The sequence below is a fragment of the Podarcis liolepis genome, assembly GCF_965112155.1.
Source record: "Podarcis liolepis genome assembly, chromosome: 5".
In the NCBI taxonomy this organism is placed as follows: domain Eukaryota; kingdom Metazoa; phylum Chordata; class Lepidosauria; order Squamata; family Lacertidae; genus Podarcis; species Podarcis liolepis.
Window position 1 is genome coordinate 49,913,821 of NC_139556.1, and position 21,923 is coordinate 49,935,743.

At 41.0% G+C, this 21,923-nt stretch overlaps 1 protein-coding gene across 2 annotated transcripts in view; it reads right to left on the bottom strand.

The window, feature by feature from the left end:
* The window catches only part of PLPP4 (phospholipid phosphatase 4), an 88,715-nt gene that overhangs the window by 20,527 nt on the left and 46,265 nt on the right, over positions 1-21,923 (bottom strand). For both annotated transcript variants that reach the window (XM_083506236.1, XM_083506237.1), the window contains exons 4-5: positions 21,142-21,205; positions 18,022-18,146 (exon numbers count right to left, since the gene is read on the bottom strand). In XM_083506236.1, coding sequence (XP_083362362.1) covers positions 18,022-18,146; positions 21,142-21,205 — 189 coding nt within the window. The remainder of the gene's footprint in view (positions 1-18,021; positions 18,147-21,141; positions 21,206-21,923) is intronic.

The following is a 21,923-nucleotide window of genomic DNA, read 5'->3' on the forward strand; positions in this document are numbered from 1 at the left end:
GTAGTTAAAAACATTCAAAGTGCACCTGGATCTGTAAAAATTGTGAAAGGCTGAACCTAAAGCTCAATTGTTTATCAGTCCTCCCAGCCTATTTGGTTGCAATGGTGGAAAGCGGGCAACAGGTTCATGCCTTGTGGAACAATTTTCTAGCATTATGGTTTGGAAAGGACTCCCATCTGCTTAGAACCCTCTCGACATGGACCTATCTTTCAATAAACCCCTGAACATGGGTGAGCATTCTGAGGTACAGCCTAGGGCACACTCTAATCTAGGCAGGGTTGTTGGGACTAAAACTTCATCCATGTAATAAAGCGTTACAGCCAAACTCCTCTGTGGTTGTTCATTTACAGGGGAAGATCAGTCATGGCAAAAAAACAACTTATTTTCAGGGAAGCTTGGTCATCATGACTGATTGTCTAATTAAGGAACACCTAATAAACAAGCCTCATCTTCTTCACTTAGAAAAGTGGTTTGGTATGATTGTAATATGCAAACTTGGAGTGAATTTTCATTGAATGATTTGCACTTTTCGTATCTAGAATGTGCAAAGCACAAGCTTTTTAGACTGATGAATTAAACCTCAATGGGTGGTATTCTGTGCTAGTCCTGCTCAGAGTAGCCCTACTAAAGTTAATGAGCATGACTAACTTGGGTTTATTAATTTCAGTGGGTCTACTCTGAATAGGGCTTAGATACAACCCAAATACAACTAATATGTGCATGCAGCATTTTTTGTATAAAATGAAACAAAAATCGTATTCTGATTTTAATACTGCAAAGCAACATGTATGACAAATTAGCTCTTTCTGTATACAGTTGTCACAGAATGTCTTAGCTTGAGGCAGCAGATGGTAAATATTCATGTGTTGATTTCGTTGTGAGACAGATATGTCTCCGAAGAGTCTTAACTCAGATTTGAGCTGGCTCTTCCCTTTAACATGTTACTTTTTTAGATCACAGAGGCCACAGAACAGGGGAAAGATTGGGAAGCTTAAGCAAAAAAGAAAGTAAAGCAGTGATCGTTTTCCTCTCCCACAGGCATTGTAAGATGTGAATGCATCCTCTCTCTCTCTCTCTCTCTCTCTCTCTCTCTCTCTCTCTCAGAGAATTCTGGAAGAAAATAATTCAGGGTGAATATTTATTATTTATAAAGCACCAGAAGTGTGCCAGGTTTTTATTTATTTATTTGCAGAAACAGATGCACAAGAAATTTGCAGAGGAAGCTCCTGGACAGGCAGATTTTTGTCCACATTTTAACAGACAAAAACAGGAAGAGTCTGATGAGGGGAAAAGCTCTAACTGCCCCAATCTTCCCTTCATCTGCACCTGAGGCCCAGAACCAGAAAGGGCAGCAAAACAGTGGCACAGGTAAGGACCTTGAAAGACACTTCATGGCTGTGCAAAACTGACTTCTTTAAGTGCACCCTTACGGTCTCACTTCAGAGACTGGAAGGAGAGCAGCCATCTAGACAACATGGATTGGCTCCAGATTTCACAAAATACAGGCAACCCCAGATTTGCAGATCCCATTCCATCCTCATTCTGCTCTCTTCCAGATTCAAAACGACCCACACATCTGCGGTTGCACGTCAATTGCATGCACCCAAAATGGTCACCGCCTGTACACCATGTTAGTTCTGCGGCCCATAAGCATGACACACATTTGAACCCACGCATACCTGGCAACATGTTTCTGCATGTCAGTTGGTGAATACAATATAGTTATCATAATGAACTTCTCCTACTTTATGTAGGGTAAGTCGATGAATGCTTCTCAACACCAGCACATTCCTCAGCCATTAAACGCTACCAAAACAGCCAGCCAGCCAGTCGACAAACAAAACAAACAAACAAACATAAATAGGAGAACAAAAATATATAGCCAAACATCTGAAGGCCCCAATTACATGGCTATCATTTTAAAGCTGACTTCTGTAGTTGGGTGCTAATCTTCTAGTACTGATACTTGACTTTGGAAAGCTTGACTTAGAAGTCTTTGCAATGTGTTACTATGCGTAACATGTAACCTTTTGGATCTGCTGCCAATGCAGCTGTGTTCGGAGTACTCGAAAGTGCTGTAATAACTGATATCCACCCCCCCATCTGCCCTTTTCAATCCCTAAAAAAATAATGTGTGTGATGATGGTGAGGAACAGTTGAGACTTTCAGGGGTGGTTGGCTACCCTTAGCAACCCATCAGTATTCCTTTGGAAATTGGGAACAGAATGCCCCAGGGGAACAGAGCTACACCTATAATACAGCCCTGGTAACTAGTGAATTTCTTGCTGGTCTCCTGCAGTGGGCTGACATACCATACCTTGACAATGCTAGGTCATAGAATTGTAGAGTTGGAAGGGACCTTAAGGGTCATGTAGCCCAACCCCCTGCAACCTCATATAACATTGCAATGTCTGCTGAAATATGAGCTGCATCCGATGAGCATATATTACTTTGCACTAAAGAAGAAAATTATCACAATTTCTAAATGGCAGAAAATTATAGAATTGCCAAAACACCAATTTACAAAGCTGCCCGAGCAACAGCAAGAGACAAATGATGCAGCGCTTTTGTTTATAGAGCCTGATACTTGCCATGATTACCATCTATTTTCCAAATGCAAACAGATAACATTCATCATTGGAATGGCACAACAACTTGCTACAATTCTAGAAGAGGTTTTACACTGCGAGCTTCACACTGTTCCTCCAACTGGATATATGTCTCTCTCCTTAAGGAAAATGCATGACATCAGATGGAAGTCGAAATTACAATCTGACTGTGCAACCAAAAGAACAGTTGATGGATGTACATTTCAAGGTCAACATTCTGGATTTATTGGCACAGGAACAACACCTTTGTGAACAAATGAGATAATAAACCAGGACAGAACGGTATGTTCTCACATTTTTTAATATACAGAGTAGCAGAGAAAGAAGGCAGTGAACCTTTCAAAAGAAGGTATATGAATATTATAAATATGAGACAAAACGTAATAAACAAACAATATAGCAGACATTGGCGATAGGATTTTACAATGATACATAACTTACCAATGCTAGATACAGTATGTGTTCCTCACAGCATCCCTGTAAGGCAGACCAGTCATATAATCTCCCTATAAAATATGGGAGAATGAGCTCCAACACCCCAACAGTGTTGTCACTTCTCTAGAACTTTCCACGTTCAGCAGCTGGGTCTGCAAGTATCCATTTAAATTTCCCACAATGCCCTGGAGTGACACTAACTTTTGGCATGAACGTGGCCAACTGAAGTGGCACCTCCCAGCTGCCCCTTGGAGGTTTCTTCTTATCCTATGAGGCTCACCAGGGGGCATTTTGCCCAGGACCACTCTCAGACTCAGAGCCTGCCCTCTAGGGTATGTAGGTATGTGAAGTCAGGCAGGTTGGAAAGCAAGCAAACCAAACAACCAAGAAACAAACCCAAAACACCTTTTGCTGAGGCATTTGTTACAGAGTTATAGCTGGATTTGGATTTTTATGTGAGGAACACTCAAAATAACTAAACCCATGCAGAAAGTTTGCCTTTCTACTAAGCACATTTATCCTTTTGATGTATTGTACCTCTGTAAGAGGTAAAGTACTGCTTATTAAAGTCAAAGGAGAGCACATGTGGACATTTTTTACCAGTCTCTTGGGATTTGTGTTTTATTGGAATCTGCCCAGTCTCCAATTGCCTATAGCAAGCTTTTTCATCTCCCAAGTCTGTATGAGACAAAGGTGTGTGGAATTACCTTTGGGGGAAATGTAGCAAATATTGTTCAAACTGAACTGGGTCATAGCATCACATTTATAATAGTATTACTTCAGCCAACAATGGGACTTCTTTTTTGCTTTCTCTCATAGAACGATATTTAATTTGGCGTTTAGTCACAAGCTGCTATGATTCTTCTCAATCCTGCTTTCTTGTCTGCTATTTTTAGCTTAATCATTTGGTTCCTTTCAGTTTCTTTGCCTTTCTTCCCAGAAGCCAGACCGGTGATTAATTTTCCTCATAAGATTTACTTCATCAGGTTCCTATATAATATTTGAGGCTGCTCATTTTTTATTTATTTAAAAGTTTCTTGAATAATAAAAAGTTAATAAACATTAAACTTTAAACAGGAGTTTTGTTTCTCCTCTGAAGCTTCAACCATGACCAATGGTAGGTAGCTGAAACTGGGGCAGGAACTTAGCTAATTAACTAATAATGTTTGCACCCTGAGGCCCCCAAGTCCTTCCCCTGAAAATAACTTCACACTGACATGTAATTTTAGTTTAAGTTATTGGGCAAAATTTAGGCCACAACTTTATTGATTACAGCAAAGTGAGTGGTGTTGGCTTAGGCATTGACAACAGACTAGAACTGACTCCTGCCTCTCTGTCTGGAAGTCTGAAAGGGTAAACACCAAACGAGGGAGCAACATCGATGAAGACCAACGAACCTCACCCCGGGGTTCCTGTGGTCCTGGCATGGCCCTAGCCCCTCAAGCGGACTTCGGACAAGATCCAGGACCCCCAGATTCCTTTACCGGAATACCCTTATTCATGGGGGGGCAGGTGATGGCCGCACCTCCTCTCCCACACACTTCAATAAGCCAATGCCTAACTGCCAAACCTTACAAAGTTGTGACGATTGCTAAGGGGGTAGGCAAAAACCAAGTGGCTACATCCAGTCTGCCAAATGGAATGATTCCTACCCAGCCCATGCTCCAAAGCAGGCAACCCAATCCAAAGCAAGGCCAAAGCAGCAGTACCTAAAATTAGGGAGGGGGTGGGTGTTCGGCAGCGCGATGCAAGTTCCCCCAGTTACGCCGCGCTGCCGCTTTTATAGGTCCCAGGAATCGCGCCCCCGATTGGCCCAAACAACCTGGCGCAATCCCGGGGCCTAACGGTTAAGGCTTGGGCCATGCCTGGCAACAACACTCCCAGTGGGGTGGCTTAGGGGCCCATGTGCAACCAGGACCCTCATTAAGGAGGATCCCATATCCAGTGCTATTTTTCTTAGAATGGCAATGGTGCCCACCTGAGAGGTGCCGGAATTGAGTTCTGGTGAGTTCTGGCTGAAAAACATAGCCCCGGTTGTATTGATTCTAGAAGGAAAATACTTGAGGTTGCAATCCTAAACACATTTTTGTATACACTTAGGCTGCAACCCTATACTCACTTAATTGGGATTAAGTTCCATGGAACCCAAATGGTAATTAAGTCTGAGTAACCACACAGAGGACTTCAGTGAACAGGAGTAAATTCCATCAAACAAAGTGGGCATAAAACGTGTTCTCCCTAGCAGAGAGCGCGTGTTGCGGTGGGGGATACAAGCCACCCCATTGTTGCTGGGCGGATTTGCGAAGGGACCCAGGCAGTGAATTGGTTAATCAGGTCTCTGGGGAGAATTGCTTGTTGCCAATTTTGAAGGAGGGGTCAGAGGTTTTAAATACTGGACACCCAACTTTGAGTGCCCTCTTGGTTGCTTGCCTTTGTGCAACCTAATCCAAGATGGATGCCCAATAAACAGGAGGAACCTATAATCTGAGACTACCTGTTCATTTCATGTCCGACTGGCCTTCCCTGCCCAGTTTGAACACCAGTGGAAATGTTATCTGAAGCACTTCTGTGTTTCAAAAGTGGCTTGCTGTTCAAAGTGAGGAGGGGGGAAAGATTTAAAACTACACTGGGAGTGCAGTTCTCTAGACTGTGACGAAAATGCTCAGCTCATACTTGTGTGGTGTGTGCACTGAAAAATCAATGTCATTTTCATCAAAGTAAGCAAGTAAACTGTTTGGTTATAATATACATCATGAGTAGGCTGCATGCAACTCAAATGATTCTTCATGGCCCACTTCTCCCCAAGGTGTTTTGTGTTGGCAATTGGATTTTATTAAGCACCAAAGAATCCCAATGGTCAATTTGAAATAGTAAATTTACAGCTCTTGAGTCTTTGGGGATAAGTTTGAAAATATGATAGCAGTTCTCATTATTTTTAGGCCTCTATCAAGGATTTCATTTTATTGGCTCAGGGGATTTTAAACATTTGGGATTTAACAGCACAGAACTGGAATGTAAAAGCAGCCCTACTCATAGCGCAAGCCCCAAAGCTACTAGTTCCAAATTTGCAGAGGACTGTGTAACAACAGGAAAAAATAGATTTCTGCTGTATGTTCCAATGCTCTGGGTGCTCAGAATTTTAGGACTACAAATGCAGACTAAGCTAAACAGGATGCTTAGACATGTGCATTTTGTTCCCTTACTTTATTTTTCCATTTACAAATAAAAAATAAAAAATGAAGTCATAGGAACTACACTTTACAGTGAAAAACTCATGAAGGAGAGTGGCTTCTTAACCCTTTCCCCTCCTGGCTACTTTTTGCCACAGAGAACATAATAATCATCTGGGTACCCATATTTGGATAGCTTTCTCCCTCTCAGTTTAGGGCTGCAGCCTCTGTAACTGCATTTTGTATAACAACAAAAAGAAAAACCCCAACTGAAAGAAAAAGAACATCTTGTATAATTTGGCCGCAAGCTCTTCTCTGTCCCAAGCTTCTCTCTGAAAAGCTATTGATTGTCCTTAGTCCTTTACAGATTTACAATTACACAGCAGAATTTGACCAGCTGGATAGAGAATTCTTTTGTGGTTGACCTGTCTAGTTGTTTTCTTCTTAAGATTGGTTTTGTCTGTTGTCTTTGTTTCTACTGCTATTTAATTTTTGTCCGTATATTTGCATATAACGCTGCATAATTAGCCAGGCTTTAAAAGGAAAACAACAACACGTGAGCATCTCAGACGTAAGAGGGTGTTCGAAACGGGGCAGACCAATGCAAGCAGAACTGAAATGGGTCAGAATTGCCAAATTTCAGGTGTGACTCCCTTAAAAAATATATTCCTCCTTCATCCCTACTGCAGATATTCCCCCCAAAGTGTAGGGAAGAAGCCAGTGCAATCCAGCAGGGATGGGGCAAATGTGCACATCCATCATATGCTTGTCACTGCATGCTTCTGGGTGCCTTGGATAGGGCTCACCTCACTCGTGAAGTTTATGGAATTGCCCTTACAGAAGGGAGCATTGTATGTATATATTTATGTTTCCACACTAACAAGGAAGCACTGGATGGGGGCAGGTGTCCTTAACTCAAATGTTGTTATGTTGGGAGACATTTAAGAGAAAGAAAACCTTCCAGGGTCCAAACTATTCTAAACAAATATAAGAGAATGAGGATAACAAATCACACTAAATGTCCCCAAACTAAAATTAGGAGGTCTACAGGAGGTCTTTGTTCTCCTCAACTGAACTCTTCCCTTTATTGCTATGGCTTCTTCAGAGGGTGAAATATTTCAGAGACATTCCTACACAGTTGTTAATTAACAGATTTATCTTGAAAATAGGAAAGTGGTTGCAATTATGGCCAAAGACCTGGAGCTTGTAGCTCATCTATTACTTAAACTGTTCAATCAGTGCTGAAGGAAATATGGTTATACTCCATGAAATTACTAACTGAAGATAATTAATAGCTCAGATTCTCATACCCAACTATAATGGCATGTGCAGAAATCATGCATGATATAAATTCTCTTACTGTACAAAAGTAGGCTATTGAAACTAAATTATGTCTCCACTACACCACACACAGTTTGAGTTTCTTTAAGCTAATGAATAGCTTCAGGAAAAACAAGACTATTGTCTTCCATAATTCATTCATGTCCCAGTTAGTTTATGTGAAGAGATTTTTGATGAAAATAATCTGCCAGATTGCATATTTTTCTACATTAATCTTATTTCCTTTGGAATGCATCTTACTAAATCATACTCAGAGTACATCCACTGGAATCAATGAACTCTTTAGTCATCTGTGGTGCAGGAGTAAATCCATATATTCAGAAATGAATTCAATTAGCAAGGTTGCCATGAATCACTTAAATTCATTGATTTCAATGGGTCTACTTAGTGTAAATTGAATGCAACCCTTCAACTTCAACAGCAGAAATGCAAATACACACACACACACACACACACACACACACACCATAGAGGATGCGCTTCTAAACTTAGGAATGCTTCAAACATGCATATCATCACTTCACATACTTGAATGTGCAGAAGTCTCATCACAGGTAAACCACAGACAGTACTTTCCTATTATCTCACACAACCGCTAATGCAGGAGTTAAGTTCAAATAGTCAGATATTACATGGAAACATGTATGAATCATCCCATTTTATCATCCCTCCATTATACCCTGACAGCTTTGCAAGGTATGTTAGGCTGACAGACAGCAACTAGTCCAAGGTGACCTATCTCCAATGTCCTAGTTGCTAGTACAACCAGTACAACCCAATGGCCAAGTGCAGCACTAATTCAATTTCAACTCAATTCAATTCATATCTAGTGAGTCAATCAAAATCAAGCTATCAATTTACCATGCAAGATTAAGGAGTGTGTAGTTTTCACCTTTTATTTCTTATGTAAGATTTGCCCTATATAATTTAGCTTATGCCTCAATGGCACCTTCAAATTAGAACCATCCATTTCACACCACTAACTGGCTGCCTAATTAAACAAGAGATAAAACAAAATCATGAATGCAACCAGTTGGGTTAAGAAATGTATATTAAGTCATGTCTGCTTTCTGGAGTGTTGCCTGGATAATGCTAAAGCCATTTTTTTTTGCACCACAAAATTGACCAAATTAGGAAGTTCCCACCTAAACATAAAATCTTCTTTAAAGTGATTTTATTATGTATAAAATCCTGCAAGCAATTTTTTCCTTAGAGGTGTGTTCACCCAACCAGATATTGGCAGTTGCTCCTAAAAAATGTGGAGTTATTGTCAAGGACCAACTGCTTCATAATTCTTACACAGTGAGTGCTTTTGACTACTGTAAACATATTGGGAATGGTTGGTATCTGCACAAAGACATTGCAAGAGGAACAGCCCTGAGGTTACCATAGCTTAAAATGAAACTATCGTTGAATTTAAGAAGATAAGGATGTAAGAAAAGCCTACTGGATCAGGCCAATGGCACATATAGTCCAGCATCTTGTTCTCATATTGGCCATCCAGATGCTTATGAGAAACCTGCAAACAGGACCCAAGCACAAAAGCACTCTCTGCTTCTGCAGTTTCAGTTTCCAGCAACTGGTATTCAGAAGCATTATCACCTGGGACTGTGGAGGTAGAATGCAATTATTGTGGCTGATAGCTTTATCCTCTATTACGTTGTCCAGTCCCAATTTAAAGCAATAAAAGAAGCTACCTAAAGAATAGCAAAAACATCAGAAGGTTATAGTCTTGGGCAGAACATAATGAAATCAATCTGCATTTTGTGAAACAGATAATAATATTAGAGAGAGAGAGAGAGAGAGAGAGACTATTTCACAAACAGCTCATCCAGCTAAAGAACTCTGTACAATTGCTCCTGTTTACTAATATGATGCAACTTGCAGCCATTTCATAGGCTATAAGTTGGCACTGGCACAACACATTCCTACATTTGAGAGTCCATGAGAAAAGGTTATAATTTCTATGCAAGGGGAGCTGGACAACAGCCTCAACCAATATATCTGTGTTCAGTCAGTTACATACTGAAGTGCTCTTCTGTAGTCCACTGATACAGAAATATCCAAGATGCTTCTTCTATATTTTAGATCTGTAATGTAGTGTAGTGTCAGTGTGATCCTATGTCCTTGCACTCAATTTATTTTAATTTTTAAAGCAATATTATACCACTTTCTATACCCTCCCTAGCTATGGCAGCTACCCTGAGATTCCTTCACTGGATTTCTACTCATCTCCAGTCAATGCCCCATCGTCTATTAAGGAATGCAATTGTTATTCAGGGACTTATGAGTGAGGGGTCATGCTAGCTGACCCCCTTGGAATTCCTTGCTTACATATTAGGTATCTTCCAATTAGCTCACTGATTAAATTGCTGGGGTGGACACAGGCTTGTTAGATATGATACATACAGCTACTGCTCATGGGCATACCTTCCCCATCCCCACAAAAGACAGGAAGCCAAATCCTTGTCCTGTGCAATGGACCACAGTCAGGAGTTGCATACCCTTGGTGCTCCATCCCTGCAGGATGTGTAGCCCCTGGACCATGCGCTACCTAAATTCCAGGTATTCTGATGACCGCTCCCCACATCAAATGGGGGGCACCGTTTGCATGGTCGCATGCAGTCCCCCAGATCCAGGGTGGCTCCCAGTAGTATGGGCTGGCTTCACCCTCCCCAGGCTGGATACCTGGAGGTCTCCACATACCTCAGCCAATCGCCCAATCCCACCTGGGGAGGTGTTGCCAAGGGATTGGCCAGGTAAGGGGAGGGCCCGCCCTGCCCACACAACAGAAGGTGAATCTCACCTGAAAAGCCTCAGTTGGCTCCAGAGCTTCTCCCACCCTGCCCTCCCTCAGTTAAGCCTTCTTGTGCAGGTTAACCTCTTCTCCACAGGTATGTGGGTGCTGCTACGTCATGGTCGCTGTTGAAGGGCCAGAAATTAATTTTTCTGCATTGGCAGGTTTTGCCTTCCCCGTAGCAAAACATCACAACTTTGGCAGTTTCAGGCCAAAGAATCCTTTAGGCTATCTTCCCTAAATGGGGGGGGGGGTGTGTGAAGTGGTGACCCACGCCGCCCTTGTGGCAGTGATCCCAGGGTTCCCCGTTAAAGGGGTCTTCAGGGAGGCATTGGCCATACGCTGAGAGGTTGTCATCACTCTCCCCTGTGATGGCAGCGAAACCAGGGCTGGCTCTCTGCTTGAACATATGTTCTCCAGAGCCAGCCTGATCCCCACACATTCTGGATAACCCTGACGTCCCCCAGATCCCCGGCTGGGGACTAGGAAGGATAGGTGCCCAATGCCTGAGCCAAGGTCTCCCTACATCTGAAACTTAATAAAGTTGTGGCCAATTTTAATCCCATAGCACTTTGTCTTGAGTCATTATTCTACCCGGGAGTCACCTGGGGTTGGGGGGGGGACTCTGCCTGTCCACGTAAATGTTTTCTGATACTCAGTTGCCTGCAATGGCATGGGAGGAATCTTTGCATCTTCTCAGCAGAATCGCAGGTGAGGAAATTCCATGTGACTCCAGTCTTCTCACAGGAGTAGGTGGGGTGGGGTGATCAATAAACTTTATATTGGCTTTTTAAAACACTAGCAAAGGTTTTCTAGTGGTTTCGGTTCATGCTTGCTGTTTTATCATTCTTGGCAATAAAAAGTAATATAAAAGAGCATGCTTTCTGACCAGAAAGCATCAACAGAAATAGCACCCCTTATTAGTGCTTTAACTTTCAGTTTCATACTATTATGTGTATTAGTGAACCTGGAAAAGCGAAACAGCTTTTCTTTTATAGGGACATAATTCTTTCAAATAAAATAAAAAAAAAATTCTAGCTTAAAAAAAACGGAAGTCAGAGTGCAGCCACTTCCACAAGCAAAGGACACGATAATTACTGTTATAGAAGTTACAGCCAAATACACTGATTACATGCTTTATCTTACGGTTTCTCATAATGAAAGACTCTGATCTGCTGTAGTCAACAGTAATTGCCACAACTATTATTCAGTCAATAGAACACACATAATGGTTAGATGAAAATAAACAGAAAGATTTAGTGTAAAGGGCTAAAACTTATAGTGGAAGAAATAAACAATGAGCAGAGATAATACCCCAGATAATGTCCTAAATATTCAGATCTCAAGTGAGTGTTGTTGCTTTTAAGTCAATGAAGGCTTTTGGCTTCAAAAGCAATTTCACACTCTACCCAAAAGTCAACATATCACATAAGTGAATCTTTACTAATTGAACTATATCTAAGAAAATTAAACAACTTACAGGGGTAAGGGGAATAAATTAAATCAGGCACCCCCAAACCAGCCCTCCAGATGTTTTGGGACTACAACTCCCATCATCCCTAGCTAACAGGACCAGTGGTCAGGGATGATCGGAATTGCAGTCCCAAAACATCTGGAGGGCCGAGTTTGGGGGTGCCTGAATTAAATGATCTCATCAGAGGCCACACAATTATTGGCAGGAGTGCAGCATACACAGTAGTCCCTTTATTCATCAATATTAGGGTATATAAACATTTCTCACAATGGTATTTTTCATTTACAAAGTAATTCAACGTCTCTAAAAGTCAAGAGAAGTTCAACAGAGTGCCAACATTAGGGCTGAAATTGTAACTGGGTGTTAAAAAAACAGGGAATTCAGGAATTGTCTGGTAGAAAGGACATGGGTGATGGACAGGAAATAGCTTAGTGCCCAGGTTAAAATATTGTACTCCACCCTGCCTGGATTGCAGAATCCCAGCTATATGGAAGAAACCCTGGTAAAGTATATACATTGCATGCAGAATGTTGAACCCAGGAGAGAAACACCCCCATATTTTTTTAAAAAATTGATTCATTGCAATGAAAAGCTAGACATGAGGCACCAGAAAATCTCCGATTACTATAACCATTTTTAAACAGATGGAAGTTAATTAAAAATTCAGATAATAACTTTGAAAAAGAGACTTGTCAGGTTCTCATACTGTTAGAAAATTGGTATGCTAATTCAGCAGGAGGCTGTGCATATAATGCCCAGCAGATTGTTTTCCAACTTCTAATGGCAATACACATTCCTCCTAATCTTATTGGGTTGCTGCTTTTGTGCCCTCCTTGTGATACAAGACTAGATGGACCTTTGCTCTTTAATTACTTCCTTTTAATTACTTCCTTTTAAATTCAACAGCTCTGTGTGTGTGTGTGCACGCGTGCAAGCAATCTGGGAATCCTCCATATATCCCATGCATACTGCATGTTCACAAAAAAAGTATTTGAGAAATGGTTCATTTTTTTATAACACTGTACACATAATTACAAAGGTTTTTAGCTAGACCTTTCCTAACAAACCACACTTTAAAAGTTTAACATTGATAATTGTCCTAGAAGACATGCTTTTCAGAATACTTTCCAGTTGTATTAATAACACTGAGCAGCTATGTTCAGACTTGCAGGCTAAAATAATCCAAGTGTTGATTTAGGTCACACTCAAGCCATTCATCTCCTCAGTTCAAGAATGAATGTAACTTCCCAGCTCTCACAAGTAGCAGCTGGTGCCTGAAATCAAGTATTCACTGCAAGGGGCAGAAGGCATTCAGAAATGATGCACTGAGAAATCATTCCTCAATTGCTCAAAAACAGAGGGCTATTTACAGTAACAAAGAGCGGAGCTATTTTTTAAAAGCACCTCCCAGATTTAATTTCCAACCTTTTATCGCTGGACATCTGGTCAGCCTGGATTTGCATGCAAATGATGGCCTCAGAAGAGTTTATTTCCCATGCACTCTCACTCTGTGACATTATTTAAAGCCAAAATTACACTTAACAAGAGACGCTTGTCTGGCGGAAATTCTCCAACAAATATTCAAAGAGTGACACGTTATTAATTTGCTGATGAATTACCCTACAGGACTCAAGCCACATACCTCCCTTATGAAAGTATATTCTTGACTTGGCATGGATATTACTTGAACCTGCCACAAGTCCAATCTGGAAGTACCATTTGATTATTCTGTTAAAGTACATGGAATGGTTGCCAACTTTTCTATCTTATTTAGTTAAAACACATATACTGGTCCCTAGAGAACGCAGGTGAGTACCCCTTAGCCTAGGGGCTGTATGTCCTCCCCTAGTGCTTCCTGAAGCAACTGCATCCATCTACCCATCAGAGCTCCTTCTTTTCCAGTTGTTTCCTTAATCTTCCTGCTTTAAAAATGTTTCCCCCTCTTTCAAGTGGGGGGAGAATACAAGTGCAGACCCAGGCAGCAAGAATAGCAGATAAAAAGACCAGTACCAGAAAAGTATCTATCAAAAGGAATTTGGAATAAAAAAAAAGTATTCAAAACCCATTTAAAAACCTTCAAAATAGAGGACATACAACATGATCTACGAAGGGAATTCCATAGGTATTGGGCCATCATTGAAACTGAAGGGAGAGAACAAAATATAGTAGTATTTTATGAGCTCATTGGAGAAAGTGCAGTATAAAAATCTAACAATAATATATTTTGCTTTTACTAGATAATGAAGTCATAGGTACCTTCGAGATTTATCTGATAATGTTTGTGTCATTTAATTACGATTGGCCCTGGTGGAGGATGGTGTTCAAAAAGGATTTATTTTTTTTAGCTTTGCTAAATCCTTTTGCAAGTTTTTATGGCTTTCTTCTTTTGCACTATTCCTGGCAGCTTTGGGAATAACATTGGTTTTGATTTTTTCAGTGAGCCAGCTCTCAAATTCCTTTCTTCGCCACCTGTCTGTCAATTTCTGCAAGTGAGCCAGACCAAAAGCTCCTGCCTGTGACAAAACCCAACATATAAAGCCATGCGCTTGTGTGGACCTTTCCCAAAGGCCAACAAGGTCACGGATCTTGTGCTTCGTTTTTGTGGCTGACATGGAATTGATTTACTAATAGTACTCATGTAGGACTTTGTGAGTACTCAAGCACATTACATGCATGCTGAGAATAATTTTTATGGCTCTGTAAGGGAAATCAGTATTATTAATATTAACCCCATTTTGAAGATGGGGAGAAGAGGCTGAGAAATAAGTGGCTTGTCAAAGATCACCCAATAACTCCATGGCTGTTCTGACATTTGAATAGGGGCATGCAAGGCTCATGTTCTTAATCACTATGTTCAATCCTTTGCTCTTAAGAAACTGATAGGCAATCAACATCTCTGTAAACAAGCAGTATGTTTTGAAAGACTGAGAGCCTCTTTTTGTATTCCTCTGCTCTCTCATTTAATTTTGTTTTGCAGCCAGCTGAACAGACACCAGCATCTATAAAAAGACTGACAGAGCACAAAATAAGGCCTTTCTTCATGAACCACACACTTTTGTCAACTTCTGTTCATCAGTTTATTTCAGGGGCTACTCAGCTAATTGTCTTCCTATACATCCAAGGAACATCCAGCCTTCTCCCAGCAAAAAAGGATCGGTGGGGTAGAAATAATAAATTATTATTATTGCTATTATATAAAGAGAAACACTCAGCAATACTTCCTGGAATAAGAATAATACAAGGACAGGCTGACATATCAAACAGTCCCCATTTTAGCACTGTCATAATCAGCCTGCAAAGAAATCACCCTCATTTGATGCCAAGAGCAAATTGTATGATTTAAAGCATGTTTTGATCCTACCACTGATCATTGGTGGTAAGAATATGTTGTTGCTTATTGGATGTTCAGCTATCACACTTGCTCGTTAATAAAGTGGAAAGATAGCAGAGGATTTTGGGTTTTTTTAAGTCTGGCAGATCTAGGACTAGATGTACACAAGAGGATGGACTGCAGATTTATGTGAAAGCAAACTATTCAGCAATTTTCCCTCCCTCTTTAAGATGTGAGATTTGTCTTGTTTTGCTTTCAGTAGGACCCTCTCCAAGGCATAAAGAGAAGAGGAAAATCGCAGAATATTCGCCAACATTCTGTTGCTATCCAAAAGCATGTCATAAAGACAGGCAGTGAGATACATTGCAATGTATCTCCCTTCCAATGGAGTTCATGTGAGTGGAGGCCAGGACTTCCACGTCAGGAAGAATGAGCAAGTTTTGCAGGCACCATAATGCTGAACCCAAATGCAGCACTTTCTTCTTAGCATGTGATCAAAGAGCAGAACTCAAGGCCAACTTTGAAGTGAAAATCTGTCCCCTGGCTCTTCCTCCTCCCCTGCAACTACATCCAGAATCACAATCCATTTATTTAGAAGAGAAAAAGCCTGGAAGGCATTTTCTTGGGCTTCCATGGTAATGGATTTCTAATCTCACTACATGACTCTTCCCCTTTGCTGAGGTGTTCATTGGATTCCTTCTTCTGGCGTTATGCAGCTTTCTCACTTCAGCTGTTAAATATTCAAAAGAACCGGAGAAGGTAATGCATGATCTGGCTCTAGGACCAAGGTGGGAAATGTTATGTAATATGTCAAACATGCCAATCCAATCCTTGCTGAACACCATCAAGAAAATGGAACCTCACATAGCAAGAATTTGATATTACGAACTAAGAAGATCACCTGCTTTCAACTGATCTTCTTTACTCATAGTGTGTGACATGTTAGCTTCATCTACAATTTCCTTCCCATGTTTAGACAAACCTGGGCTGGGGGGGGGGTTATATTTAATCATAGGAGACTGCTTTTAATTCTCCTTTCAAGAGACTCATCATGCATTAATCATGGCAACTGCCATTCTTTTCTGAGAGAGCCAGCTACATTTTTTAAAAACCCTACTGTAAAAAAAAATGAAAACCAGCAAAAGAAGGGTTGTGTTGTTGTTGTTTTTGCAATATTTCCAAATGCAACAGGTGCTGGTGAAAATTTGTTGAACTAACCTTGAATGGTGTTTACAACAAGAGTGGGGAACCATTTTCAATCTGAGGGCCACATTCATTCACTGACAGATTTAAGGTAAGGTTACCAGATGTCCCTGTTTTCCGGGGACGGTCCCCAGATTTACAAATCAGCCCCTATACCAAATCCATTGAAGTTGAAAAGTGTCGCCGGATTCATTGAAAGAAATCTGGTAACCTTAATTTAAGGGTGCCACATTCCAATAGTGGACAGGGACAAAGTACACTATTTTTTTCTATAGTAGGCTATGTTTCTGCACATGCACATCACTCTCTATCCTCCATCCAGGCAAGCAAGAGGCATTATTAAGAGTGAAAGAGCACCTTCCAGTCAGGGAAAGCATTTGAGAAGAGTGTGGAGCAGGCAAGTGGGAAATGTGGCCTGAGGAGGGGGAAGGCCTGGGAAGAATCGTGAAGGATTGATAGATTTAGCAGGCCACCTTCAGCACCCAGGCCTGAGGTTCCCTATGACAACACAACATATATTAGCAGAATGCCATTCTGTTGAATTAACTGGCTACAAATAAGACCAACCCTCTCGCTTCCATCTCCCGCCAGGCTCTTACTTGTTTCACAGATTCACAGACTCACCCCCTCTTTTCCTGCTTCAGCATTAATCCATCTCTGGAGGGCCCAGACATGCCCTAGTGAAAACCATTAGGGAGATACTGGTTTGTCCAAAGTCAACTTTGCACATGCATACTGGCAACTGCTTCTTCAAGACATCCTATATATTTTGGAAAGGGGCATCTCAAATCAAACTCCATCAAAAGCATGCATATAATTCTACAGCCACTTCTCTAACAACACTGCTAATCTTTCAGCAATTTTCGCAAAGCAGATTACTTATTCATTCAAATGCAATGCACTTGAGTAGCTGCCACTCTCCGTGAATGCCTGACAGTTCTGCGTGCACAATGACAGTGTTCTTTTGCATTCTTCTGTACATAATTTGCTGGGTGTATGTTACTGGTGCATCTACTTCCTTTAAAAAACAACAACGCAATAACAGTATCCCAACAGAAATGACAGGTGCTGAACAAAAGACTGCCAAGAGAGATGACGATCACAAAGGCTGCACTTCCTCCAACACATCATTTATTTCCTCATTTAAATTTATACAGTTACTTATCTTGTAAACCAAGCCTGAACAACTTGCGATGCAACGTACTGAATGCAGCTCACCAGCCATGTATGATGGCCTATCAAGGTTTGAAAAACTCATGGCCTTCCAAAAAACAGGGACTGATGAAGTAGCTGGCAGGCCATTCTCAGGAGCACCTGGTAGAGAAGGGCAGAGTTCTGAACCTGGCCTCCCAAGGAGAGGCTTTAGTGAGCAGGTGAGGCGGCATAGTTGCAAGGTTGCAACAGTTCAGATTGGCAGAGCCAATCTGGTGCTCCCGCAAGCATACTCTAACTTTCCTGACCTCGCTGTCACCCCTCACCAGCCCAGTATGCAGTACTGACATTTGCTAGTCCTTTAGACCCAAAACATTTATTTTTAAGTTGCAGCCCTGGACATTCCTTCCATCTCAAATCACTCTTGAACCCTCAGGAGGAATAAAGGCCAAAATAAATAAATAAATAAAGTTGAGCAAAAATGTGGAGCTACTTTGGAATGAACTTACAGGAAGAATGGATACTTGGAAAGCTTTTCCTGCCTTCGGAGACCACATCTGGATCACCTGTGCAGTCCATGTTAGACTTCATGTCTCCATCTGGAAAGCAGCGGTAAAAGAAATCGGGACGAGGTCTGCAAGGAACACCATGAACATTTGAAACGAAAGAGCAGCCATTAGTAAAACCTCAAAGTGATAATTACATTAAACTGACTGTTTACATTGAGGGAGTTCATTTCCTCCTCTTGTCTGTTGAGCAAGGGTGCTGCAGGAAATCAATTTACTTGGTGATTTAATCTAGAGTGCTCTGGCCATGAAAGTTGTTAGGAATTCTAACAGCCTACTACATAGTGTTGGTAAAGAAATAGATGAGCCACAGAGTGCAGAGCAGTTTCTTTAGAAAATTAACTGGATAGTTCAGTTTTAAAGTACATTTGAAGGGGTTAAGACCATAGAGTAAGCTGTCCTGCCAGGCTTTGCTAGGTCACAACTTCTCACCTTGGGAGGAAGAGTTACTTACTAAACACTTTGTTTTCTCTCTTTCCACCATGTGAACCCTACCGGTAAGGAAGTCTAAACTAGATCATCCAAGCTTAGACAGTGTGGCTTAAGCAAACCATCTTTGTGTTTTTATACAAATGATTTAGAAGCATTTACAACTTTTGGAACCTAAGTAAAGCTGCATGTCTTTTCTTGCTGCTGTATGGAGTAGCACCTGAATCTGACCTTTGAAGAGTTTGTAAGTAAACCATTTCTAACTTACCAAACTTGTGGTCTCTTTCTATGCTAATGGAAGTGGAGAACTTTGGAAGCAATTTAGAATGTGATATTTTAAAGGTCTTATATTTCCACACTTTATTTTGTTGCATGTTTTGTTATTTTAAATCTCTGCTGGGGCTCTCACCAGAGAGTACTTGCCCCAAACCTGGATCTAGGCATCCAGGGAATTCACCTTTTATTCTATCATATCTATTTTCCCTTTTACCAAACCAACACAGACACTGCCAGACTTCAGCTTTCATTACCCTCATCCAGCATGACCAGCAGTCAGGAATGAGGAAGCTGTGGTCCAACATCATCTCTGGGGGCCTCAGTTTCTTCATCTCTGAAAAACCCAGAACTGTGTGTGAGGGGGAAATGGAGAAAATTGTGGTATGGGCCCATATGTCATGCACAAAGCACAACTAAATTCCAGATTATTATAAGTCTTTCTTTTAAGGCTGACAGAGATTTCAGCTGATGAAACAAAGCTAAAAGAGAGAGACAGACTGGTGTGAACCTAAAAATTATTATGGATCCCTCCCCTCCCCAAAAATTTCACTATTTTATAAGAGACACCAGAGAAAGCTGAATATGTAAACAACAATTTATAGAAACAGTACGTATCTCACAGACGCAAGAATGAAGAAACATTAAGGCAGGGGAAAACTGTTCATAAATATTAAAGATCTTCAGCAAGCTAAGCTTTTATCTGCCCAACTCCTAATGAATCACTGGAGTGCACATTATCAAAATTCATGGGCAGAGAAGTGGTGAAAAAAACACCACACCCTCCTATTGCTCATGATGTTGACAAACTGATGCAAAACCATGGGTGAATGTCATGGGTCTTCCCAGCCCGCTGGCCACCACATCCCTGATCCATTCAAACTGAGTAACCCTGAGAAGCTAATGTAAGGAAAACAAACCAAGCCTATGCTTTCCAAGTGATGCCCCATTTTCACATACCAGAGAGAAGGAAGAGTAAGATTCCATTAAAACAAAGATGAGGATCCTATGGCCCTGGTCAGTGATGAGGCCTATTGGGAGTTGTAGTCCAGCATTATCTAGAGCTGCTTTCTACAAGTGGTGTCCTCCAGATATTTTAGACTACAGCTCCCACCATCCCTGACCACTGGCTATGCTGATGGAGTTGTAGTCCAAAAAAGTTTAGAGGCACATCAGGTTCGAGAAGGTGGATCTAGACAGCCAAGGTTCCCCAAAGCTGAGTTAAGATATATTGCTGCAGCAAGTGTTTGAATGAAAAATAACTGGGATGGAGGGAGTAGGAGAAGCACAGAGCTTGACATGAGGCCCTCTATCTGACATTATACATAACAATAATCCCAAAAGGCCTTTTGGGGATTATGCATAATGACAAGAGAATATACAAAATTCAGTTGATTAATGCATATTTCCCTGCTTAAAATTTTGCATATTGACCAAGCAATGTGCCACAATTCCCTCTGCACATTCTCTGTGAGGCAGTTGTTAACTATTCAAATTACATTCCCCTTAATCATCATTTAAGTGACACTTCCTCTTTGACCTTTTATGTTCTTGCTACTAGTTATTTTGCAAAAAAAAAAAGCCTAATGCTCTTCTAGGAAGAAATCTATGTCCAGTCCATTCCACAGTAACTTTCCATAATCTTTCAGTGTGGCTATGAGCTTGTTGCTGAAACTTATTTTCATGAGATTTTATTTTCAAGGACTATAAAATGCGGGGGTGGGGGTGGAACTCTGGCTGCCAGGTTATTTTTTATAGCTTCTATCTGAATACCTGCACCTCCGAAGAAGTGTGCATGCACATGAAAGCTCATACCAATAACAAACTTAGTTGGTCTCCAAGGTGCTACTGGAAGGAATTTTTTATTTTGTTTAGACTACGGCAGGCCAACACGGCTACCTACTTGTAACTATAACTCCATTTATATTGTTCATTCTATTGGGCATTTAAAACAATTGTTGATTCCACACTGGCCATATGAAAAAGTGGTTCATGGGAGGTAGTTACTGGAAGAAAGAATACTGGATATGAATACTGTTTCATAAGGGGACTGCATTATTCCTGCTTATGCACAATGAACGATTTCAGGTACAGAAGATTAATACCTTCAGATGTGTTACTGAGCCCACACATACTAGATATTTCTAAAGAATAGCAGAACTGTTAGAACAAGCCATTAGTATCTCCATCCTTTATATAGCAGATTCCTATTCTACAAGGACAGGTGCTGCAATCATTACACTACCTTTGTACTAACTTTTATTTATGCAAACTTCCTGATTACCATTTCCATTCAGAAGTTCATGGTTACTTGTCAGTTAGCAAAGCTCAAGTCAACAGCTGGAATATTCCAGGACTTACCTCCCCACAATTAATTTAATAGTGTTTGTGCAGACTCCATTCAAAGCAAGAGCCAAGGAAACAGCTAAAAAACAAAATGAAACAAGAACATAATAACCCAGAACCACAGCATATAGAGCCAGATTCAAGTCAGTTGTTGCACTGGTGCAACAGGATATTCCACCCCTCTCCTCTCCACATTCCCTCCCCAAATCTGTTCAAGAAGGTCAGAAGAACCCTCAGAATAGAGAGGAGAGATCATCCCTCCTGGCAAACAGAAATGCTTGCACTCAGGGAACAATCTCCTTAGCATGATGTTGAATTCCAACCATACATTTTCTCAATATGTTGAGAACTCAGAAATAGATTGAAATAAGAGTCTTCCGTAAGGTTAACTCATAGCTTGTAAATATTAAAAGCGTGTGTGTGTGTGTGTATATCACCCTTCCTTCAAAAATCACAGGGTGGATAACAATCTAAAATATTGTATACACGCTATTCTCAGAGAACCCACACTAAAATCAATGGGCAAGCTAGTAATTTTAGTAGATCTCCTCTGAGTATGGCTTACAGTAGTCAGATACAACTCAAATACCCAATTCTCCTTGGTTTTCTTGCATCGTGGGTTTGTGTCTTAAAGTTGCCTCTTTATTGGTGAGATAGATGGTTTTGTGGTGGGCTCCAATTACACATATAGCACTGATGGAGCCCATAAGGCTCCTGATTTCTTAACCTCTACCTCAATAAGAGATCTTCTGGGCTTTGTTGGGTAGTTTCCCACACTCCTGAGGTTTGGTCAGCCT